This window comes from Cladophialophora psammophila (assembly GCF_000585535.1).
Source record: "Cladophialophora psammophila CBS 110553 chromosome Unknown aczJe-supercont1.7, whole genome shotgun sequence".
Lineage (NCBI taxonomy): Eukaryota > Fungi > Ascomycota > Eurotiomycetes > Chaetothyriales > Herpotrichiellaceae > Cladophialophora > Cladophialophora psammophila.
The window spans coordinates 40,289-64,785 of NW_006912928.1; the positions used below are offsets into that span (position 1 = coordinate 40,289).

The 24,497-nt window shown below is 49.9% G+C and overlaps 7 protein-coding genes across 7 annotated transcripts; 4 read left to right on the forward strand and 3 right to left on the reverse strand.

Moving 5' to 3' along the window:
• Nucleotides 1-890: 890 nt before the first annotated feature.
• A1O5_05024 (uncharacterized protein) lies at nucleotides 891-2,026 on the forward strand (the record flags this gene model as incomplete). Its single annotated transcript, XM_007745627.1, has 4 exons — nucleotides 891-1,099; nucleotides 1,148-1,239; nucleotides 1,296-1,582; nucleotides 1,640-2,026. The coding sequence occupies 4 exons, from the start codon at nucleotides 891-893 to the stop codon at nucleotides 2,024-2,026; spliced, it is 975 nt and encodes a 324-aa protein (XP_007743817.1).
• A 2,835-nt stretch (nucleotides 2,027-4,861) lies between these two features.
• Nucleotides 4,862-5,728, forward strand: A1O5_05025 (uncharacterized protein; the record flags this gene model as incomplete). The annotated part of the gene is made up of 1 exon (XM_007745628.1): nucleotides 4,862-5,728. The coding sequence occupies one exon, from the start codon at nucleotides 4,862-4,864 to the stop codon at nucleotides 5,726-5,728; it is 867 nt and encodes a 288-aa protein (XP_007743818.1).
• Nucleotides 5,729-6,486: 758 nt separating this feature from the next.
• Nucleotides 6,487-6,849, reverse strand: A1O5_05026 (uncharacterized protein; the record flags this gene model as incomplete). The annotated part of the gene is made up of 1 exon (XM_007745629.1): nucleotides 6,487-6,849. One exon carries the CDS (start codon nucleotides 6,847-6,849, stop codon nucleotides 6,487-6,489), a length of 363 nt encoding a protein of 120 aa, XP_007743819.1.
• Nucleotides 6,850-11,770: 4,921 nt separating this feature from the next.
• Nucleotides 11,771-13,913, forward strand: A1O5_05027 (POT family proton-dependent oligopeptide transporter; the record flags this gene model as incomplete). Its single annotated transcript, XM_007745630.1, has 5 exons — nucleotides 11,771-12,035; nucleotides 12,086-12,280; nucleotides 12,367-12,716; nucleotides 12,773-13,206; nucleotides 13,271-13,913. 5 exons carry the CDS (start codon nucleotides 11,771-11,773, stop codon nucleotides 13,911-13,913), a joined length of 1,887 nt encoding a protein of 628 aa, XP_007743820.1.
• An 887-nt stretch (nucleotides 13,914-14,800) lies between these two features.
• A1O5_05028 (acyl-CoA oxidase) lies at nucleotides 14,801-16,897 on the forward strand (the record flags this gene model as incomplete). The annotated part of the gene is made up of 1 exon (XM_007745631.1): nucleotides 14,801-16,897. One exon carries the CDS (start codon nucleotides 14,801-14,803, stop codon nucleotides 16,895-16,897), a length of 2,097 nt encoding a protein of 698 aa, XP_007743821.1.
• A 544-nt stretch (nucleotides 16,898-17,441) lies between these two features.
• On the reverse strand, nucleotides 17,442-19,269 carry A1O5_05029 (sphingosine kinase; the record flags this gene model as incomplete). The annotated part of the gene is made up of 3 exons (XM_007745632.1): nucleotides 17,442-18,955; nucleotides 19,011-19,064; nucleotides 19,116-19,269. The coding sequence occupies 3 exons, from the start codon at nucleotides 19,267-19,269 to the stop codon at nucleotides 17,442-17,444; spliced, it is 1,722 nt and encodes a 573-aa protein (XP_007743822.1).
• Nucleotides 19,270-19,830: 561 nt separating this feature from the next.
• Nucleotides 19,831-24,162, reverse strand: A1O5_05030 (STE/STE11/SSK protein kinase; the record flags this gene model as incomplete). The annotated part of the gene is made up of 1 exon (XM_007745633.1): nucleotides 19,831-24,162. The coding sequence occupies one exon, from the start codon at nucleotides 24,160-24,162 to the stop codon at nucleotides 19,831-19,833; it is 4,332 nt and encodes a 1,443-aa protein (XP_007743823.1).
• Nucleotides 24,163-24,497: the final 335 nt, after the last annotated feature.

The window sequence follows — 24,497 nt, forward strand, 5'->3', positions numbered from 1 at the left end:
AGAGCAAAAGCTGAACAACAATATGCCCAACAGCCAGGAGGCAGTCTGCCTGCGTATGGGGGGATCGATGTATTGTTCTGTTCCAATTGCGGGAATCAGTGCAAGGTCGGTGACAAGTTTTGCAGCGGGTGCGGGACACAATTACCGCCGATAAAGCAAATGTAGCTGAGGAAGTCGATGATAAGATTATTTGCCTGGCGTTGAGGCATCAGAAATGATGCCCAAGTCTGCAACAAGGGAGTTGTCGTATTCACGCGAGGGAGATGGAGATGACCCTGGACGGGAGAGCTAATCTCGAGAATAAGTATATCAGCTTCAACAGGAGCTTGTTAGAGCAGAGCACCTACGTTCAAGACCCGAGACTTTGCATTTTTGCCGAAGAGGATAAAGGCTCTCTCTTACCTTCAGCATAGCACCCTGTATCTTTCAATGTCGTTGAGACCCTTGAACTTATATGTTCAGTTTAGCATGGATTCTTTTGTGTTATTAAGCAGCCTGCGGCAGACAAGCTGCGTGTCTGTGTGGAAGAGCCAATGAGCGGGATGGCATGAATCATGCAGCGGAGTTCCGGACAATATTCCCGCAGGCGCCATCGTTATCTTACAAGTACATAGGTGATCTCCCCTCGTCGCAAGATGGCTACGATTGGAGGAAGAAGCCCCGTGAAACACAGCTCGAGCATTGGAGGGATGTCATAGGTCGGTTCATGAATTAGCAAGCCGGGTAACGAAATCATCCCACTTCCCAAGTGCTAAACCACCTTGAAGTTGGGGTTTTGAAGTCATTATTTCTCCAGCCTTGTTTCATCAATTTCCCACTGCTCTGCTTTGCTTCATAAACTCAATCATCGTCTCACAAGATCTTTTACGAATTTAATCATATCCGCCCAGATGGAACCCTCACGAATGGACCCCGAAGTGGCCACGGATAGATCTCGAATTGCTATTCTTGGTGCGGGAAGCGTGGGCTCAGCGATAGCCCTCTGCCTTATTCTGAATCCTGTTGCCAGCGAGATCCTTCTAGTGGACCCAAACACCGACCAACGAGACGCACAAGTCAAAGATCTCGAAGATACCACTACTTACCATGGTGCCGTTGGGTCTGTTGTACTGACTTGTATCCTGGCGGTTGACTAATTTAGCTGCAGCGGTGGTGGAGTAAGAATCCGATCAGCAACACACAAAGAGGCTGGCCAATGCGATATCGTTGTTATCAGTGCCGGCGCAAAACAGAGGCATGGTGAGTTCGCAACTCGGCTTCGCGCCGCGATAGTTTGCTAAACTGATTCTTTCAAGGTGAATCAAGGACCGATTTGCTAGGCCGTAACCTGGCCATTCTCAAGTCTGCCACTGATGATATGAAGCCATTCCGGGATGACATCGTCATCCTGCTCGTAGCAAATCCGGTGGACGTATTGACCTACTTCTGTCAGAAGTTCTCCGGGCTACCTCAAGGCCAGATTATCGGAAGTGGAACCTTCCTCGACAGTGCAAGACTGAGAGGCATTTTGGCAGCAAAAGTTGGGGTTGACGCTGGCAGTGTGGACGCCTATGTCCTTGGCGAACACGGGGAATCGCAAGTGGTAGGACACCAAGGAGCAAAGAGTGGATTGAAATCATGTTACTGACGGCGAGCGTAGGTTGCTTGGTCTTGCGTCACCATCGGTGCTGTGCCGCTGGATCAATGTCTACCTCCAGGTACGCCCATTGACCGCAAAGCTGTTGCGATGGAAACAAAAGACAAAGCCGCAAAGATTATCGAGGCCAAAGGTGCAACAGCCTACGGCATTGGTGCCCTTAGTGCTGCCATCTGCAAGTCGATTCTATTTGACCAACGAAATGTCCGTCCGATCTCCCACTGGGTTGATGATTTGGGATGTTGCCTGAGCTTACCGGTGGTACTTGGACGACGGGGAATAGTCAGATCCCTCAATATACCGCTGAATCAAGAAGAAAGGGACCTTTTGCTCAAGAGCGCTGCCACTTTGAAAAGGCTTATTCAGGAAGCAGAACAGACTCAAAAGTAGTGGAAGCTGAAGAACCCGTCGGGGTTGTTCTTTAACCTTTCGTTTTTCCAAGGCTAATAATTTGACAACCCGGCCACTAATTGGTAATCACATGTTTTTGCCTCAGTGGTAGCTTGCGCTTTATGACCCGCCAACACCGAGACAGCCTGGACTGTTTCAAAGCGCCAATTGGAGAAGTCTCCGACATCACGGTTTCGGTAGAGGTGTTGATAGAAGTCCGACAGGGACAAGCTGCCTCGTTGACGATGGCTTCTTCTGGGATTGACAATATTTCTTTCAGTGTATACAGAGGCTCATCGTTTGCGCAACTGCCAGAATGGGTGCTTCGATTAAATTTAGGTTGGGAATCATTAGGTCGGATATTGAGTTGCCTGGTGAATTTATGGTGATGGTATTCAATGTTTGCGGCCATACGGAAGACAATAAATGGTGCGTGGCTGGTTATTCCGTTGTGAGTTCCTAGTCTCTGCTTTTCGTTTTAAATTGCTCATTGACTCTCAGAGTAGCTCCTGGACGGCTCTGACTTGATAGTTCAGATAAAGCGCTTTATAGTCTATATCGTCTACATCTCTGGTGGACATCAGCTAAGGAGGCAAGGTAGATTAGTTTTCTAAATTTAACCTTATTAAGTTACAGTCGCAACAACAAACTTTGTTCTCGTTGTATTGAATAAACTATTGCCACCATGTTCTCGCTACCTTCGCATTAGTATATTTTAAATATGGGATTCACTTCGGATTTTAGGAAGTTTGGAGCTGAATAATTCGAGCGTTGGTACTACCAGGCTTTGACATCCAACCCTCGTGTTCGCTCTGGGGTTTCTGTCACTCATCGTCCTGGTCCCAATGATCTATGAACAGCACCAAGAACTAGTTTCCGACTTGTTCTTGAACTCGCTTAATTAAGAGAGTTTCATATTCTGCCGCAAGTGATAACATCTCACTAAATACCCTGAGTATGAGAGCATTGTTGCTTTTACCGAGCCGAAGTAAAATATTGGAGTATTTGGTTCGATTGTTGCACAGGAGGCCAGTCATTAGGTTGCAAAAGCTAAATAACCTTTGTGTCTCAGTTTGTTATCTGTGAGCCATACCTATAGGTGCTGGGTTCCTAGACAGAAACATCTCAAAAGACATCCTTTTCCGTACAAAAGTAATAAATATGTCGACAATACTTCGTTATTCAAACGGAATTCGGCGCTCATAATACTAAGCAAGCGTCGGTTCAGAGTATCTGCATCTGTGGTTTGTGTAGAAGTCAGGTATATAGTCTGCCTTTGGAAATTCAGGTGTTGAGACATTGAAAGTTATCAAAGTGAGGTCGGTGGTGCATTGAAGGCTTATCCGGAGCATGTCATTGAACAACTCGCCAGGAAACATGACGTCTCGGCAAACACCAAGCGACTTGAGTGCCGGAGCTAGACCGGTTACCAAGCCATTTCGCTTTCTTTCCATTGAGTATACATACAGTAAGCAGAGAGACGCTGGGAACAGTATTCATCGCTGTTGGATAGGGATAGAAGAGCGTAGGAATACGAAAAGAGGGCAACGCAGGCCAACAAAATGTAGGCGCACAATAAGATCCATTTGCATCCTGTTCGGCTGGGTCGAGAACTGTGTTGCTTCGATCCTGTTGACAGGGTCTCAAGATAGCCACTGTGTGGCAAACCACCTAAGACGCTAGACGTTTCATCAACTGCGCCACTTACCTCAACACCATTGCTCTCGCTGACCTGTGATAGGATGGCAACGGAACAGGAGATTTCAGGAATGCTCTTCAGATCACAGGCCAAAGTGTATATAAACAGACAGAGTCTCTCTGAATAGCCAGGGGGACAGAACACAATCAACAAGATAGATCCACTCTTATTCTGTGTTCAACAGATCCATTCTTCTCCGCTCGTCGAAAGAAAATGGCGTGTCCATAAGGAGCTCATTTGATTTCAACCTTGTCTCGTGATGAAGACTTAACAAAGCTCAAGTAACTTAGCGCGCGTACTTTGCGACACAAAACTTCGTTTACAGTCTCCTGTGCTCTTGTCATCCACGAAATAGAAATACCAGAGTACGCTCAGCCCACCATGACTTCCGACATCTGAAGACCAGCTGCCAGCGCCACATCATCGCATCGTATACCCCTTCGTTGGAGGCTCCGTGGATTTATTGGTGTCAATATGATAAGAGAGACGTGGTCCAGAACGGAGAAGATATTCTACCTATGGAACGTAGTTTCCGGATAATAGGGTAAATATCAGCTGATACCCCATGCGAAGACAAGAAGACTTGGAAGACCTACTTGTACGTAATTAGTGGAGCAACATCTATGGTCGCACGGCCCTTGGCAATCTGGGGTATTCTTGGCTCTTACTATCTGATTTGCTGAGATTAAGCGAGCGAGGCCGAGACCACTCAACTCGCATGAGTTCACCACTGCGTAGTTCTTGCTTGCTGTGAGGACGCGTCTCTCTGCTAGCTCTGTATCTTGAGCTGGAGGAACTTACAGAAGGTCAATTATCACAACATAGCTTTACGAGCTGAGAAAACTCGCCAGTAGTATTCCTCTCCTCATGCGAACTCTACAACAATTCGTCACGGCCTCTCACGGCCACGAATACTGCTTGGCACTATTCACATGAGCAACACCTCAAGAATAGATATCAGGAGAAACCCTCTCAAAGGAAAACAAAAAAGGTATAAAGAGGTCCTGCTGTTCCCAGCCCTCAGCCAGCATTTCTTCGTCCGATTTCACAATACACAATCAATTATTCCATCCCCTCCTAAGTTGAACATCTTCCAAGGAAACAAGCTTTTCCTCAAATCCAAACATTCTATTAGTATGAAGACCGAAATTTTTATCTCCTACCTTGCCGGCATTCTCTTTTCTCAAGCATTTGCGGCTCCTTTGGCTCGTACCGAGCCGGGTCACCAGGCTGACGCCCAAGCGCTCGCGTTCGTTAATGATGCTACTCCCGTGGCCAAAGGACTTGCTCCAACTCCAGTGGGCACTTCTATCGTTAAGCGCGCCTCTGCACACGATTCAGTATGGCACGAACCTTTCCACATTGCGGCTGCGCCCGTGGACACACATGTTGCTAAACGTGCCGCTGGAAACGACCCAATCCTGAATCAGCTCTTCCGTATCGCCACGCCTCTGGCAGACACACCCGTTGATAAGCGAGCCGCCAATGACAACCCCATCAATCAACCGCTCCGAATTAGCGCCTTGACAGACACACCCATTGTTAGACGAGCAGTTGAGGACGGCAACAACCTTCCTCAGGACGGCAGCAACATTGGCATGCATGATTCTGGGTTCTACGCCATTTACTTGACTGAATCTGCTGATGATGCCCGAGAGCCCGCACCCATCGCCAAAAGAGATGTTATTCTGCCGGTTGCTTCTGTGGATGCACAAAATGTTGAGGAAATGGTCGCCGGTCGGGTCTCCAAGCGTGATGATGCTCTCTTGCCATTTGCCTATCCATATGAGGAAAATGCTGCGGAAATGGCCAACCCTCGCATCTCCAGACGTAACAGTGGCCTCGTGCCACTTACCTTTACGAATGAAAAAGCTGCTAAGGAAATGACCAACAGTCACATCGCCAAACGCGATGACATTCTCTCGCCATCTGTATTCGCATTTGCATACGTACAGGCCGCTGAGGAACCCAGTGATGGTTCTACTGCAAGCAACATGATTTAGCGGGATGCCGGACCGGCCATTGACTCAACCAATGACGACATGATTGGCTCCGGTTTCTATGCCATTTACTGGACTGAAATGACTGACAAGGCCCACGATGACGCTCCTGTTGTCACATGAGCAGCTGCGGAGACTCCTGTCTCTTGCGCTTCACCTGTTCCGAATTGAACCTCGAAGCTATTTTATAGGGCACAAATGTCGCAGAGGCCCAGCCCGTGGATCAATACAACCCTGGCGACGCAGGATGCGCCGGGCGCGGAAGTAAAGCAAGGTTTTCTGATACTGTAAACAACCGTTTATGATGGCGGTTAAGGACCCAGGCTAAGAAGGCATAGTTTCAAATGGACTTCATTGACTCGGAATGATATCCATTCTTACAACTAACCAAGGACTACGGGATAGTAAATGTGGAAAGCAACACTCGTTGAAATTTCGAAGCTCCCTGGCTAGCTAGTTTATCAAGTTTGAAATCTTTAGCTTGCGTAGTAGTTTTCTACAATGACATTTACAAAACCATCCGTACTTCGTCGTATATATTGCCAATTACCGTTTGCTTTTTTTTTTTTTTTTTTTTTTTTTAAAAGTACGAAGCTCTGCAGAACAGGCGGCTGAAAAATAAAAAGCAGTCCAAGTTTGGTACAGGGCACTACCATCCTCCTTTATCAGCAAAGGCCATTTATGAGGAGAGGCAAGAGTTAAATGCGTCAATAGATGTCAGAGCCACCCACCAAAAATCCGTCGCGAAATGGTTTAGATTGCTACATACACGGCCCAGTCTCTCTTTCCATACGCAAGATGCCTATATTGGCTCTATAGTCCTCAGGCCCATGCATTGTCGTCGAGTTGCCTCTCGACGGGGCCATACTGGTAGCAGTAGAGTGGCTGCTGTTCTTCTGAAACACGATTCCACTTGTTGTCGTCTTTGCTTGTCGAATCAGGAGTGATCTTTGCTGATATGTCGCCAGACTTGGAATGGTGAACCCGGTCAAGAGGAAGACGAAGACAACGACAAACTCTGGGAGCGCTGATAAGACAATCGTGTATAGTAGTTTTCCATCCATAATATTGGAGTTCTTGTTATTCACAAAAGTCGTAAGCAGGGCATAAATCAGACAAGCCATATTAAGTGGAACTGCTGTTGCTGTAGCTAAGCAAACTGGTTTTTCTCCATTTTCCGCAAATGAGATATTTGCACACGCCCTGACACAGAAGAAAACAGTCCCTAGGAAGCCAGCAACAAAGAGAAGCACCCCGACTTTTAGAATGATTGTCGGCTTCATGGCACCTCCAATACGTTTGGCATTCATACAGCCAATCATGCCGAAAATCATTCCGACTGCGATGACAGCTTGGAGAAGTAGGATTCCTCGAATACCTGGACAGATTTGCCGACGATGATTGATTGAAGTAATGAGCCTTGATAGAAGACCAAGTTCTAACAGAAGCAAGGGCGCAAGACCAAAGCTGTCCAGCAAAATTGTCGCTTTCAATAGACCAGGGGATGAGTTGTGATAAGTGAATAACTGACATATAGCTCCAGCCACACGCACTGCGTAGAGTAGCAGGGGATATATCCAGGGAGAGCTGCGTCCAAGTCCGTTCTGAGAGCAGAGGATGAGAGAAGCAAGGATGCAGGGTGAGAAGGTACATAGTTGTCCTCTAGAAACCCATCGACGTGAATCGAAAGACATTTTGCTAGGAGTGATAAAATCGACCGATATGGTGAATATTGCTTGGATCTGAATACGGAGTACTCTAGTGGGCTTTCCCTATGCAGAGCAAATACGAACGTGCGGAGTATCATAGAAAACATATTATATGTACTGTTTGGAAATCAGAGTTCGTGTGACCGGCTTCTCATCCAGCAGCTCACACTCATGGGAGGAACTACGGAGGGCGACGCAGCTCCGAAATCCTCTTCGCGGTCCCCGTAGTCCACAGTGGTCAGCATGGGCTTGTTGCTGATCCGCTTGACGATTGCCAAAGGAGCCGGCTAGGCCCTCAGTGTCAATTCTCCGTTTCGAAATCTGTTCTGGCAGATCTAGAATGTCATTGCTGCCAAGAGCGGGCCTCTAATAAGTACGGAGTAGATGCCAGAGAACTGATCCGCGAGGAGATAGGTGGGCATATTTAACGCTGTGTATGTAATAGATTGCCTGGCTTTGGACACGGAGTAATACTGAGTACAGAACTCGGTGACCGCAATCTGTGGGGCGGGTCCTTAGTTCTTTGGCCTATAAGCCACCAATCAACGACAATGGAACTCAATTATTTAACCCCAAGATGAATTAGACCGGTTGCAGCTAGCTGTTATTAGACTAGAGTGATTATACCACGTAGGGGTATGTTGGTCATTCCTAAATGCTGGGTTTATATAAATCAGTCAAAGCCCATTTTTATCAGTTACTTCCAACATGATTAATCAGGGATCCGAATGCCATGGGGAAGAAGTGAGATCATGACAGCCTCACAATGTTCCTGAACAAGACCACTGGCGGTCTGTACTAGCGTGAAATCTTCGCATAGGTAAGGAATTGCTATTGCCGATCCATCCACACTCAAGTGAGATTTTGATTCAGCAGGTCTGCTGCTGAGTGAGTAGAAGCCAATACGTACTACCTGGCAGCGAGATCATGAAGTGATGATGTTATTCTACGAATCCTATCTATCTGTTCCCCTCTGGAACCCCTTTCTTGAGCTGAGAGGTATTCGCAATATGATGTTGGCGTGCTGCCTAGAGGCGAGATCGTTCCTGTTTTATTTGCCAGAAAAGGTCCAAAAACCTTTCGGGCCAGATGAGGCGTGCTAAGTGGTAGCGCACTGGACATCGCGCAGGCATTGCAGATGCGTTCAAGCAATCGAGAATAGTGGCAGGTCGGAAGCCAGGCGCCTCCATGCTTGTTGAGGCGACTTTGGTGTGACTCTCCACCAAATTGCTGGGAAGTTTCCGCAAATGTACGTCTGCTGCATTGTTCCTTGGAATTGCTTGAAAGCTTCAGTTATTTCTCCTTGAAGCCGGAAGTCCGAAGAGCTCAGCTGCTCTGCTCTTGGTTTCGCCTACTGCCTAGATCATGCTCTCCCAGAGGTTGCGGCTAAGAGTCCTCCCCAAATTCGTATATATTTCGACCGTTTTCTTGAACTGTGCGTGAAGTTTAATACAATCTTCCTCAAGGTTGATTTTGAAGTGGAACTTCATAGGTTAAAGGTCATACATCTCATTAAACCAATCTGGTTAGCATCCCAAAAATTGTTGCGAGGTAGTCGACTCTGTCTCGATGACCCATTTTACAGTGTGCGTCGTGAGTTGGTCGAGCTTTTGCGGAGTGATTGAAAATTCGTGATGGTCATCGTTTTCTTAAACCCGGCTTTGGAGATGTTCTGGAAAGTCGCCTTCAACTCCCGAGAGTTCCGGCTGTTCCTTCTTTTGGACAAGATTTATGTTGCGGTCGAACACCAACCACTCTTTCGACTCGAGCTGCTGCAGGAGGAGCAAGGTTTGAGCCTTCGGAGCTGGATATATCACCTGGCACTAGCACCCTGGAGTTTCCACCTCGTTTGGCTGCTAATCTGCCCCTTTCAGCTTTCTCCTTGCGCTATTCAGCTATATCCTTCTTTAAAACTTCTAGAGCAACCCGTTCTGGGCCAGGTTTCTAGTGAGGAATATACCGCCGATAAACGTCGGCGCCTTCTTCTAATGGCCTCTAGCTTGCGCTTTGATGTCCTTGCCACGTGGCAAGTCCGAAAATGCCATATATTGCTTCGTACGGACGCTTGTGCTCTGTTCAAAGCGCATATAGGTACGTTGTTCGAGTTTCTTGCCTCGCGCTTCGGAAAAGTCTTCTTCAGAAGAAAGCTTCATTGAGTCGCATTAAGACTCCTTAGGCTTGTGCCTTGGCAAGGCTATGGTCCACAGAAGAGCGTAACCCCTTCTTCTTGAACTTGAGTCTATGTTTGACGACGCCCTTCAACTTTTCAGGGGGTTCTGTAAGCGCTAGGTGTGGTCGATCTCCTTGACCAAAGAGATGGTATTTTGGGAAGCGTTGTTCTTGGCGAGTCATCTTTTCATCGCCGGACGAAATCCGCAAGTCTCTCCAGCAGATCTGGAAGAGTGTCTCTCGTGTTGCGAGGGACTAGCGTCCGTTCAGAATGATGACACTCTCAAGCAGCAATTTGGGTGAGCGCGGTCTCGAGCTCTAAGGCTTTCGACACAGGCAGAGACAGAGGAAGTCCTCTTGACCTTCCCGGTAATCCTTCTGGGATGAGACTGGGTAGGGATGAAGAAGACCGTCTTCCTGCATCAGAGCGCGGCATTTGCTCAGATAGAGACATCTCGGCCGGCTGGGGTAGAGGTCATCTCGCACATGACATTGCAGAAGTGGCTCTGATGACTCGTGCCTTCACAAAACCCGCCTTGTCGATGTTTCCATGGGGGTTGTTTACTGGCTTTGTTGTCGTCTGCGCCTTCGATTCGAGAAGAGGAGAAGCGGGAAAGAAGTGGAGCACCTGCAATTGTTGTAAATGTTCCGAGGAGGGGGAAGCAGGCGATACAAAGAACATAGCATGTCAACCGAAGACCAGAAGAATACCTGTCGAATCCTGGCAAGGTACTCACTTTCAATAACAATTGTGCTTCATTTCGTCTAGACAAAGCCAACTTTTTCACGTGCCTGGACTGACCTAGATCAACTATCTGGTTGATCCTGGGTAGAGATCCACGATGAGAGCGACGGCAACGAGGAGATTCCCTCTCCCTGATGAGACTTCTGTGATCGCTTCTCTCGGGCTTTATCCGCAACCAGCCCACCGTCGACATAATCATCCAGACCATGTTGGAGTTTGTGAAGGCCTGCTTTTATCCACCAGGGGCCACACTGGGGTACATACCTATGCCTTGCTCTTCGTTGCTTCTAGACTTCTCCACCTCTTCTATTCCAGAACGCTGTCGCACGCATGCTCCCGCGTCGTCATTCGCCAGTCGATGCTCACCGTTTCCGCATGACGGCAGGTCATCTTCATCTCCGCAGCTGCCGGAGCTTGCTCCCCAGAGAGATTGGCTGACCATGCTGGACTTTGGAGACCAAAAGCAAAAGTATCTCGCGCCGCTGCACTTGCCTCACACATGAAGAGATCTCGATTCTTGCTTGCGCCCGTGAAAATTCTTCTGCTGATATGAGGCTTGGCTGACGTGTAGTTTAACAGTGCGATTACTTCAATAGGAAGCGATTCAAGAGGGGAGGGACCGTGAGATGGCAGCGGCACTAATCCGGTTTAGCAACGAGGGCATACCTCATAGAGGACCCCAAGAATCACATCCCTGGCCCTCGCCAAGAGATAAAGCAAGCAGGAAACAATGGGCAGAAGAGGGAATGGATCGGACTTATCACAACGTCACACTGACTCAAGGAGGTTACAGTCGGATGTGGCCGACGAATGAAGTCAGAAAGAGAGTTTGGAAGGAATTTCTCCTGGGGCACTGGGGGATTGGCGGGTGGCGGGCAAGATCCAGCAATCCCGCCACTCAGCGAGCTCGGGTTCCTTGGTCGAACATGCAACAATCGTGAGTCCAGCTCGGACGCTTACCCAGAATCGGCCTAGCATCCCCGGCATTCGCCATGGAAGCTTGACAGAATCAAGCCAGACAAGCCCTATCAAGCCCTCTATTTGCACCTTGGCCGCCGTTGCCAAGGCTGGCGCTCAAACCATGCAGAGAAAACATCGCCGTCACGATATCAATTACGGAGAAGAATGTAACCTGAGATGAACTCGTCCAGACACCGAGCCAATCGTCGCCACAAGTCTCTGGGAAGATCTGTATGCCCAGAACTGCCCATCATGTCGCCGTCGATAAGCGGTTGCAATGCTGAATGCTACATCTCGAAGTCTCGGCACCATATCACTCCTCGTTCAGTCGCTCCTGCCAATTTGAGAAGCGGGCATTTGATCACACAGCAAGAGCTATAAAGCCATCCCCTCTGGCCCAATCTTGGTGATCAGAAGTCAATCCTCTTGCCTGTCCACCCACTTTTCAACCTTCATAAGATCATGCCTGTTGACAACCCCGAGACTATTCAGGCAGGTGGTCTGGAGCACCTTGACGCCGACCAGGGCCATCGTGTCTCCGTCACCAAAAACGAGGTTGTTCAGTTCTCTCGCCGCGACTCCGAATATGACAATGTCCCTACGGATGAGGAGCTCCATGGCCCTAATGCTCTTCGCAGAGTCGCAGCTCCCATTCCATGGGCTGTCTACACTGTCGCCTTCGTTGAGCTTTGCGAGCGTTTCTCCTACTATGGAACTCAAGTTGTTTGTAAGGTTCCAACCACACTTGCTGCTTTTCGATCGCTCACAGCGTACTAGACTCCAACTTTGTGAACCACTCGCTTCCGCTCCCTGCTCCCGATGGCCCACCAGGATCTCACCACAATACCGGTGCCGGTGGTGGTACTGATCAGGGCATTTCCGGTGCCCTTGGTCAAGGCCCGGAGACTGCCAACGGCATCAACACCTTCAATACCTTCTGGGTCTACTGTGTTCCCCTGCTTGGTGCTTACAGTAAGACTCTCTCCCTGCGCCGGTGTCACCATTGCTTTTCACTATTCTGTCACCAGAGGAGCAAGTTGATTCTAACCCTAGAACAGTCGCCGACGAACATTGGGGAAGATACAAGACCATCTGTGTGTCTATTGCCATTGCCATCGTCGGTCACATCATCCTGGTCATCTCCGCTATTCCACCCGTCATCACCAATACAACTGCCTGCTACGCCGTCTTCATGCTCGGTTTGATCATCATGGGATTTGGGACTGGTAGCTTCAAACCCAACATCTCACCCTTGATCGTCGAACAGATTGATGTCACTCGGGCTTTCGTTAAGACCCTGCCTTCTGGAGAACGAGTGATCGTAGACCCCATCATCACGCAAAGCAGGATCTATCACTACTTCTACCTCTTCATCAACATCGGCGCCCTCGTCGGCCAAATTGGCATGGTGCGTTTTCCTTTCGAAAACCGTTTTTGGTTTGCAAGCTCACAAATACTTTCCAGGTCTACGCCGAGAAGTATGTCGGATTCTGGCTCTCATTCCTGCTCCCCCTTGTCGCTTTCTTGACGACCCCTTTTGTCATGTGGTGGGGACGGAAGCGCTATCAGCAAAGACCACCAGCCGGCTCCGTTGTGACAAAAGCTTTCCGCTGCCTCATTTACGGAATGAAGGGTCGCTGGTCTTTCAACCCAGTCACCATGTGGAAACGCACCCGAAACGGCTCGATCTGGGAAGCCGTTAAGCCATCCAACATTCAGCCCTCCCAGCGGCCGAAATGGATGACGTTTGATGATGCTTGGGTTGACGAAGTCCGCCGTGGGTTTGCCGCCTGCGCAGTCTTCTCCTACTACCCACTTTACTGGCTTGCGTATGGTCAATTGACCAATAACTTCACTGCTCAAGCAGGCACAATGCAGCTAAACGGTGTTCCCAACGAGTAAGTTCCGCTTCACCACAAGCCCCGCTTGGTCTCGGATACAGGCTAACAGATATTCGCGCAGTGTCGTCAACAACCTTGATCCATTCGCCTTGATCATCTTCATCCCTATCTGTGACTCATTCCTGTACCCTGGTCTCCGAAAACTCGGCTTCAATTTCACTGCGCTCAAGAAGATTACGGCTGGCTTTTGGCTTGCAGCCGCAGCCATGGTTTGGGCCGCAGTTGTTCAATACTACATCTACAAGAGGTCGCCTTGCGGATATCAAGCCAACAACTGCTTCAATGATGATGGTACTGTCAACCCGGCGCCTCTCAACGTCTGGATTCAGACTGGCTGCTATGTCCTCATCGCACTCTCCGAGATCTTCGCGTCAATCACATCCCTCGAGTACGCATATTCCAAAGCACCTAAGAATATGCGATCTTTGGTTCAGGCTATTGCTCTCTTCACCAACGCGATCTCGGCTGCAATCGCAGAGGCTTTAAACCGTCTCTCAGGCGACCCGCTGCTGATCTGGAACTATGGTGTCTTTGCCGTCGTTGCGTTTATTGGCGGCTGCCTATTCATCTGGCAATTCTGGTCACTCGACAAGCAGGAAGACGAACTCAACTTGCTGCCCGAAGGTTTTGTGGTTGCGCAAAAGGATGTAGAGGAGATCTCGATCAGCGAGCCCCAGCCACATACTATTGACGAGAAGCACTGAACTGCACCGAGTAGATGACACTGCTACATGTTGTTAAGACACCAGAAACCCTAGAAATCGCCGCCATCCATTCAAACAATTTTGTGCCATAAATGCATTCATCTATGCGAGTACCAACGCATCCATATCTCAGTGACCAGTTGCCACATCTCGAAGAGCACAGCGCTCATACATAGAAGGGCAGTGCATAGCGATAAGACAAACTGGCAACAATCAACTACTTGAATCAGCCCCTAGTCAACCAGAAGGTATTGAGCTAGGCTTTCTGACGGCGTCTGATAGTAACTGAATCAATGTCTGAGTGGCAATAGACACCAGAGTTGAGGTTCATCTCGCCGACCGAGGCAAAATTCCAATCAATTGAGCTTACAGTGGATTTATTTACTCTTTTTCCACCGATCTTTCGTGAAGCTCATCACAGAAGAATACGGAGTCCAGAATCCGAGTATACCCGACCGTGGGGGTGGCGCGATGAGGTCAATATTCCTTCGACATCAAAGGAAGTCCTGTCTTTCGGCATTTTGAGTAGCACTCAATGGGAATGGAGCTGGATTGCCGAAGCATACACTTTGGGCGGATCTTACGCACGAAGTTCGAGATTCGCGGGCGTCACTAATCCCTAAAAGAGTATATGCAGCAGCGATTGAACCGAGGCATCTGTGTGTGGAGGCCACAGGCGCATAAACGTGATCTTCCATTTCTGGCGAACTGTTCCGCCACTGCAATAATTTCGGCCTGCGGTTATCACTTCTACTGTCTCGACAACACTAAGCAGCTTAAATACCAGTCTTCCCTTCCTCTGACCTCCAAATCTGCACTGGCACCAGACTCCTGTGTACATCCATTCTTTTTTTACTGCTTTCCGGATTCTCCGAAGTCTTGTCAATATGCCTTCAAACCCAGAATGGGTCAAGGCCCTCAAGCCCTCTGGCCCTCAAGGTTCTGAGCTGCTCTCGCAAGAGAGAGCCAAATCAAATCTCAATGTCGATCAGCTTGCCGACTTCATGTTCACGCGCGAGATCCTTGAGAGAAATGAACAGATTCTCAAAATTTTGCAAGCTGACCCTGTCTTCGATAAATCCCAAAATTATTTTCGAGGGAGAACCAGCAGGATAGAAGCTGCTTTGGCGAGAGGAAAGAGGCTGCAACAGTTGCAGATGAGGCACAGATGGACAAGAGACGAGTATCAGACAGCCAGCGACCTCATCAGCGAGCCTACTCCTTATGGTCTACATTCGAGCATGTTCATCGTCACCCTCCGAGAGCAAGGTACTCCAGAACAGCACAAGCTCTTCCTCGAGAAGGCAGAGGCCTACAAGATCATTGGCTGCTATGCCCAGACCGAACTCGGGCACGGTTCTAATGTCAGGGGCTTGGAAACAACTGCTATATGGAATTCCGACGACAAGACTTTCACGATCAACTCGCCGTACCTTACCGCCTCGAAGTGGTGGATTGGTTCACTCGGAAGAACCGCCAACCATGCCATCGTCATGGCCCAGCTCTTCATCAATGGCAAAGCCTATGGTCCTCATCCTTTTGTCGTCCAAGTCAGAGATATGAAGACTCATGAACCACTACCTGGCGTCCACGTCGGTGATATCGGCCCCAAATTTGGATACAATACGATGGATAATGGTTTCCTGCTTTTCAAGAACGTCAAGATTCCTCACGTCAACATGCTAGCTCGTTTCTCCAGCGTCGATCCCAGTACGAGCAAATACGTCCGACCTTCCAACCCTTCTCTCGTCTATGGCACTCTCACTTTTGTTCGAAGCACCATTGTCCTGCAAGCTGGCTCTACCCTTGCCCGTGGCGTCACCATTGCCACTCGGTACTGTGCCGTGCGACGACAATTCCAAGACCGAGATGTCCATGAGCCCGGCGAAAACCAGGTCCTCAACTACACGATGGTCCAAATCCGATTGCTCCCCTTGCTCGCAGCGACCTATGCCCTCCATTTCACGGGCAAGAGCATGATCAGGCTGTACCAAGAAAACCATAAACGCATGAGTGCCGGCGACACAGGCAAATTGTCTGACTCTAACCGCGGACCGGGACCCGAGGAACTCAACCCAGGCACTGACCTCCTCGCCGACTTACACTCCACTAGTTGTGCGTTGAAAGCTTATGGTTCCACTACCGCCGCAGAAGGACTTGAGGTTTGCCGCCGCGCCTGCGGCGGTCATGGGTACTCATCATTCTCTGGCATTGGTACCTGGTACGCTGATTACCTCCCCACTGTCACCTGGGAAGGCGACAACTACATGCTCACGCAGCAAGTTTCTCGGTACCTCTTGAAATCTGCCCGGAGTGTCATCCAAGGCAAGGCAGCAAAGAACGACACGACGCGCATTCTTATCGATTTTATCCGCCGGCGCGACATTGGCTGTGCATTTGACGTGATCGGCAACGACGAAGATCTCGTTGCGGCATTTGCATGGCGTGTCTCCTTCTTGACCTTTGAGGCTCTGCGCCACCGTGATGAGGACAAGCAGTCCTGGAACTCCTTGCTTGTGGATTTCTGGCGTTTGTCCACAGCACACGCCCAGTACATGATTGTCAAGAACTTCCATGACGCATTGCGGGATCAGCACACCAAGAAGCAATTGGACCCTGATACGGTGTCCCTGTTGCATAAGCTGTTCCGCCTGTATGCTCTGCATACACTCGAACGTGAAGCATCCGAATTCTACTCCTCAGCCGCAGTGACGGTGCGACAGATCACGCTGGCCCGCACGAAGACGGTGATGAAATTGCTGGCAGAGATCCGTCCCCATGCGGTACGATTGGTGGATGCGTGGAAGTTCTCCGACTGGCAACTCGATTCTTCCTTGGGCAGGTATGACGGGAATGTATATGAGGACATGTTTCACAGAGCGAGTGAGTTGAACCCACTTAACAACGTAGTGTTTGATCCATATCCCGACTCAAAGACACTGTTCAAGAAGGATGAGAGAAAGGATTTGAGGAGCAAACTGTGAAACCACCACAAGTTTTGTTATTGTTGTATTCTTGAATAAATCTTTTGATGCTCATGACCGTTTGGACATGGAAAACCGGAAAGTGGGCAAACATTCCCATGTGCTCTTGGTATAGAGAAAATCTTATATCGCATCTATTGGATCAACAAAAAGCGCACAAGCAATTCTCCATTTAAACCTAGGCAGGATCCACACTCTATTCGTCCACCCAAAACCAAAAACTAGTGTACAAGCTGTCCAGCCGCTTGACGCTGGAGAAAAAAAGGCCCGCCGAATTGCGTAAATGGGTATCTCTTTATGATCATACCATCTTGCTTCGCCCTGTGCGCTAGCTTGCTTAGTTTTATGCTCTTCATATCCTGCAGAAGACCAATTGCGCAGCCGATGGTGGCTATGCAACCGGGGTCCGAGACAAGTCGACCACGGTCTTGTGGACTATCCGGATGACGCCCGCCGATTCTCCAACTGCTTTCCATGATTGAGGCCTGTTTTGGACGCTATATGGAGATGTATACCAGCGTGTTGACGCCTCCGTCGTTACAGCTCACCTCGATCCGGACCCCTGGTCCGTGGCGGTAGGGGCAGTGACATCGATATCTTCCCACCCCTTTGGTCCAATAGCTTCATACACACCCACGCGCCGACTCAAGACCGTGCCTAATCCCCTGTGAACTTCAATCTGAAATGGTTCAAACGGCATTTTCTCTCCGTCGACCGAGAAATGGCCAGCATCTCGATTGGCGTTCTTCCCGCTACTTATCTGGTCCACCACCTGGCCCTGCTTGTTCCGCCGGTGGTCGTTCTCGGCTGCGGAATCCGCTATCGACCCATACCGTGGAATCACCCGGAGAGCGCTCACTTTCCGGACACGCACGCATTCCTTGTCGAAAAAGGCACCTTTGGGAACAGAAAGCAGCAGATCCAGCGCTTTCCGTCGCGGGATGTCGCCATCGATGGTCACGAAATCGAGCAGACCATCCGAAGGGAGGGAAGCAGGAAAGAAGGGGGCATCTGCTGCCATCATAGTCATATTACCGCAGTAAAGGTTGCCCAGGTTGGGGTAGAAGGTTAGAGGAGTCCAGCCAGCATCGGTGGGGAGAGGATCATTGACCGTACCATATCGCAACGGCGGGAGTCCAAGATTTTTTGACATATCCAACGGCCCGTCCAGATCAGAATGAGATATTGGAGTCTGAGTTGCCCTTCTAGCCATGTGCTGAGCGTAGTGCCTCTTGATCTCTTGCTTATCCTCAATCTCCGTCTTCACAGCGATGTCGCAAGGATATAGCGTCTTGCCCAACAGTCGGACAAGAAATCCAAAGTAAAACCTTGCGTCACCCATCCATCGAAGATTCTCAGTTCCCAGGTCGCTTTCCGCCACTATGCCGAGAGACTGCGACAGAAACGAGAGCGTTCTGGTATTTCCTTGCGTAATGCTGACGAGATCCAGCGGGGTGCGTACACCTTTCACAACACACAGAGCGGCCGTGCTACATTCACCTGTCCCGGTCAGATTCCACGCCATACCGTTTCCGCTGCCGCAGGGGAGTTGGACAACGGCCACTTTTCTCAGGGCCTCCGCCGCATTAGGTTTCTTGGCAAGGCCGTTGATGCATTCATGAGGCAGTCCATCTCCGGACACGTTTGCGATGGCGTCGAATGCATTGATGTCCAACTTTTCTGCAATCTCGACTGCATGGCCATGATGTGTGGTCCGCTCAGCGTCGACTTCGCATCGCGCTGCCGCAAAGATAGGTTCGATCTCCTTGGTGTATTGTTTTACTGCCTTTCCTTTCCCTCCGAACGGATTTATCAGGACCTTTATCCTCTTCTTGCGTTGGGCTTGTCCATACGCCCGTCGTAGCAGACGCTCGACCCATCTTTCCGCCTTGTCCAGGATCGCCGTAGAGCTCTCGAGTGTATAATTGATGTAAGCAACACGGACAGGGGAATTTGCTGCCTTGGAGGTCGGTTTTGCATAATGAACGGTGAGTTCGCCCTTGACAATCTCAGCCCAAAGGACGTTGAAATAAGGAATGGATCTCGTATTGGTAGTTCCTGGTCCTCGAGGTCAGTCGCGAGTTTAGAAATAATCGTTCACGAAGCCTGTTACTCTGAGAAAAGATTCCAAAGCAATCGAATCCTTCGCTTATGCGGAGGCCTTCATCTGCGATGCTGTTAGACAAGCTCCCGCTATCAAGAAACAACGACCACGAACCTAGAACAATTACCGCGTCAGTGCCGAGGGTCAAAGTGGCATTTCGACCCACGCCCAGCGTGGACTCGGCGACCGTCTCGCGCTCATCCTGAATCGCTGCTTGGTCAGAGAACGGATCTGACGGGGCATCACTGGAAATGTCAACACTGGCCATGGCGAAGGCAACGGGCGTGCATAATGAGGGTGAAACAGAGATTAGGCGGCCCTAACAATGAATAAAACAAAAGAATGAATGAAGAGCTGGTCTACAAAACGGGTATCCGCTTGCTGACACAAAAGCGAATGGAGGCTGGAAGACTCGGAATATTACATGGATAAAGGTAGGCGCAACCCCCAAAACCAGATGGAGTCCTGATTCCATTTTGAACCATGAAGCCGATGTGCCCGAAAACCACAACGTCAGGGTTCCCTGTTTTGGAGGTGGCGTCAAGGCGTTAAGTTTCCATCGGCTTGCCGGCACGCCAGCAACAGACCAATCTCCATCCCCCTGCTGTGTGACCGGGTTGGCAAATGTCACTCACCGAATGAATAAATCGGCTCAATATACGAGAAAACGAAGTACGGCCTTACGCGTAAGCTGGAGAATAATGAGCCAGAAAGGTTCTGAGTACCCCGTACACCGTAACTACCTACTAATACTCGCTCAGCGTGCAAGGCCACCTATTAATAGACCGCTTAACTAAACCACTTTGCTGGGCTGTCGGCACCTTCTTCCTCATGATGCTGTCGAGTTCTGTCGGCTTGGAAGCGACACCCCTCCACTGCTCTCACTCTTGGGCGTCTGAGCGTCAGGATCATCAACCACCATCCGCCTAATCTCCACGATCCAAGGATGTTGCAGCAATTCAGCCGCCGAGCTTCTCTTGGCTGGATCACGCTCGAAGCATTTCTTCAAGAAATCAATCCCCATCGGGCTCAGCTGGTCTTCGGTGGGTAGTTGTGGCGGATTACCCTGAGCAATGTTGTACATGATTGCCCACTCGTTGTCCAAAGTCGACCAAGGACGACGGCCTGTTGCCATTTCCAAAATCACACATCCCAATGACCAAATATCTGCGGCTCCCGAGAAGCGTGAGGTTGCCGGTCCGTCTCCACGAATCACTTCAGGTGACATGTACATTGGTGTTCCCGTCATTGTCTTCTGTGGCTGTCTTGGAAGCTGGCCAGAATCGACATTGGCGCGCTGTGGCGGCTCTGGGGCCATCATTGTTTGTCCTTGCCGCGCAATGATCTTCGCTGCACCAAAATCGACGTATTTGATAACACCGTTATGATCAAGAAGGACATTCTCTGGCTTAATGTCCCGGTGAACAATATGTGCTGAATGCAAATAAGCCAATCCTTCCAACATCTGTAGTGCGTAGACCATGATGACGGTTTCGTCCTCAATCCGTCCATGCTCGAGAAGACCAGCCACCGAACCACCAGAGCAGTATTCCATGAAGATGTACACCTTGTCGCGATGGACTTCGATGCCGTAGTACGAGACAATGTTGGGATGATCGAGAACCGCCAAAACACCCATCTCATCTCCAATCTGCTTGACAATCGTTGGAATCAACTGAGGGTCTTGAAGACGAATCTCTTTGACGGCCATTAAAGTTCCTGTGTCGAGATTGAGGGCCGCATAGACCGAGCCGAAGGTACCTCCGCCCACGAATTGACCTTGTTGCCATCGCATTGTGATGTTAGTCGCAGAAGAGGAGAGGAACGTGAGCGACCGGTCGGCTTCGTTCGATCCCTCCAACACGCGTCCGAGAGTAGTCTTTGTACCTCGTTCCTCACGGACTTGGTCGATGGTGGCAAGTTCGGCCAGTCTCTGCTGGCACATTTCGTTACGGCAATCCTCGTCATTGCGCAATTTGTTGTAGTCCAGTCGCTTGTTCATGCCAGTCAATGCCTCCATCCGGGATTTCTCCTGCTGTGCAGCCAAAGTCGATCTCGCACCCATGATGTCGAAATGAGAGATCAATACAGACATGCAGCCGGCCACCTTGACCCTGATGCGTTTGTAGTCCTCATCCGTGATGTCCAGAATATTCCTCCCCCGCGTCATCGCCATTGCAAACTCCAATGCAACAACTGCCCACTTGAACGTTCTCCGGTCAGCCGCATCACAATCATCACAAATAAAGCTGATCCAGTCCAGTGCAAGTCGAGTGAGCTTCATGTTATTCATCATACGTCGGTTGGCATCCATATATGTCAGAGATCGTTTCCCAAATTCAGTTGCAAAAGCAAAGCAAGATTGCACCAATTCTGGGCTGGCGATCCCCCCATTCTGCGATCGAATCACCTCCACACTTTCCATGATTGTATTGGACAGTTTGAACGTGGTCTTCTTGATTTTTCCAAGCTCAAGATTTACTCGAGACAGGTTGGCTCTCTGTTCAATGACCACGTCCAATTCTCTGCCAATGGCATTGGCAAATTCCATCCGAGCGCCTTGAAGACGAAGCGATGATCCGTCAGCCACGAGACGGAGTCTACCCAGTCTCACATCAGTAGGCAGTTCCAGAGTATCGAGTTCCATTCTGGGTCCTTCCCAAGTCATGTCGTCCTCCGGCCTGATGATCAAAATGTAAGGGTTTGAGGGATCTTCTGCCGCATCATCCTCATGGAATGATGTTCCCAGCATTGACTGGATCTCTTTCGGTCTGTTCCACAGCGACGCCGAAGCCACAAAATGAATGCCTTTCGGACTGTTAGTACTTACTTCCACGAGGAAGTGTCCAGATAACACGAGGGCTTCCGCGAACCCCTGGAGCTGCTCTGCCCCCATTCCCACATTGAACTCGGTCGCATTCTCGAACCTTTGCCGCAGTATCCGCGAGAACCTAAACAGCTTCCGTTGTCGAACTCGGACAGAATCCAGAATCGCTTTGTATCGTTTCTCCATTTCCTGCGGACTCTCGTCAGGTTTGCTTCGAAGCTCTCGCTCGAATGAAGCAGTGAGGCGAAGTAAAGATTTGGCTGTTAAGGAACTGAATTGCTCCGCAACCTCGATATCGCCACCTTCGAGTTGACGGCCTATCTCGTTCGAAAAGCCCCATTCTTGTTCGAGGATTTCAGCTTCGCGGAATGTGTTCTTGTTCGCGCCCAGTTTCCAGTTCAGCATCTTAAAGTAGAACTTGAGGGCGTCGACAATGACCTTGTCGAAGATTTCGTCAATGCAAGGAGGCAAGTCCCATCCTGGTTCAGGATGAGCCATTGTAAGGTATTCTTGCTTGATGAGACAAGCGAGCCGCATAAGAATCTGGAACTGTGCAATCATCTGATCGATGATCATTACAGACTGCTGTGCCGATTCCTTCATCTTCTTCGCATATAACAGCCGCATACGGATAATCTCCTGGATTAATCTAGACGGGAAGTTGATCAAAGTCAAAAGCTCTTCGATGTAAGGAGGAAGATGACGGGCGGCAAACGCCTCAGCGTTCTCAATCAGGGTGCTCTTGGCCTTCGTGATGACCTCGCTGATAGCCAGGAACATACTCTTATCACCCTGGAGCGACTTCAGGCCATCCTCTTTTAGAATCCTGTCGATGAACGAAGATTCGTCAGAAAGATCTCCATCTCTGCTGGACCGACGTTTTTGCCTGGTGAAATCTAACTCGAAGTTCCCGACCCATGCCTGAAGAACAGCCAGCTCAGTGTTGATGGATTGTGTGATATTGTGCCAGGAGATGATGGCGTCACAACTCTTTTTGAAAGCATCAGAAGCAGCCCTGCTCTGAGCAGCTTCGAGTTCTCTCCGCGACGGATACAGCCATTCGCACTTCTCAATGTTTGCTACTGCCTCCTCGACTTGTTCTAGCGGCGACTTGCCTACCACCGTCTCGCCCTTGATCTCAAAGGCAATGATTTGTTCAATAATGGGGCCGATTTGCGCACGACCTTCTTCAATAAGCTTCTTCTGCATTTGTAAGGGTCGGCCATAATATTTTGCCCTTACACCCAGCCAGATCTCGGCGCCCAGTTCTGCCTTGCTCTTCTGCTCAGTTGTGCCGATCAGCCGCTGCTTCTCCTGCTTGACCACGTCACCTTTCAGAACGGAAGCCAACATCGAATGCCACTCGAGCCGTTCTCTATTCTCGGAATTCTGCAATTCCTCCTCTGTCGGCTGGAGATTCTCCTCGTTGCCCAGAAACATGAGCGTCTCTGGGTCGTACGGATCGTCGAACCCGTGTTCGGCCGACGGGGATTCATCGTCGGTCTCGTCATCCGTACTGTACCCAATACTCGGCGTTCGAGGATCATTGCCAAGCCAATCTTGCGGTTGTTGTCGAACTCGCTGAACATAAGCCTTCTCCTGTGCCTTGTACTGTGCATTCGGATCCCTCCTCGTGCCCCGCATGGTGTTTGACGAATGCATTCTCTTAGAATTGAGAGACAGAAATTGAGGCGGTTTTCGTGGAGGCGCATAAGTGTTTGAAGGTGTCCGGAGCGGAGCCCCAGGCCTTGCACCTCGCAGCTCTGAGATGACACTCTGAGCGCTTTCCGAGAAAGATCGGTCCATGTTCTGGGTTCCACCGCTCCCACCTCTTGGTCTTGGTCCATACGAGCCCCAGGAGGAGAGTCCGGAGGAGAACCCCGTCGAGGGTGTATACGCCGAGATGGAGGAAGTGGGCGTATAGGTTACAGGGCCATCAGGGTTATCGTAGGAAGTGGTAGGATACGCGTAGGCAGAGGATGGGATAGCATCTTCATCAGAGCCGGATGAAGAGCCGCCGCTTGGGCGATGCATTGGCATCTCTTCATGCTCCATAACGAGGGGCAAGCGACCTTCTCTGCGTTGCTCTTCGGTTTTTGGAGCACGCGGTCCGACTCTGGGAAGGGTAATGGGACGCACAGGTAAGGGAGCGACGACTTGAGACTGACTCTGAACAGGCCGCGATAACGTTTGATGCAGCGGTGATGGCTGAAGGTCGGGTGTAGCGGGAGAAGGAGCACTGTTGGCACTGGCAGTTGTGGCAGCCGCAACGTGTGGCTGATGGACAACCCCGACGGGGACGGGAATTGGTTGGCTTGTCGCTGACTGAGGCATGGCTGCAATCGATGCCAACTGGCTGTGCGCTGCGGAGAAGAGTTCCTCTGAAACTCTATCTCGCCGCATTAAAAGGCGTCGCAAGTGCAATAATTGCTATGAAATACTATGGATATTGGGGGCAACTTCAGAACTGACTAATAATAATTAAAAAAAAATTAGGTAGCGAGGGAAAAAACCTAGTATCACATCGACACCAATCTCCACGGCACGCGTCTCACGATTGCACAGTGCCGTCCTTCCCGTTGTCGCCTTCTCCGTTGATGAGTCGCCGATGAAGAATTATTGATTGCCTGGATTTGTGATCCGATCATGGATGGAGGAAATCAAGTTGG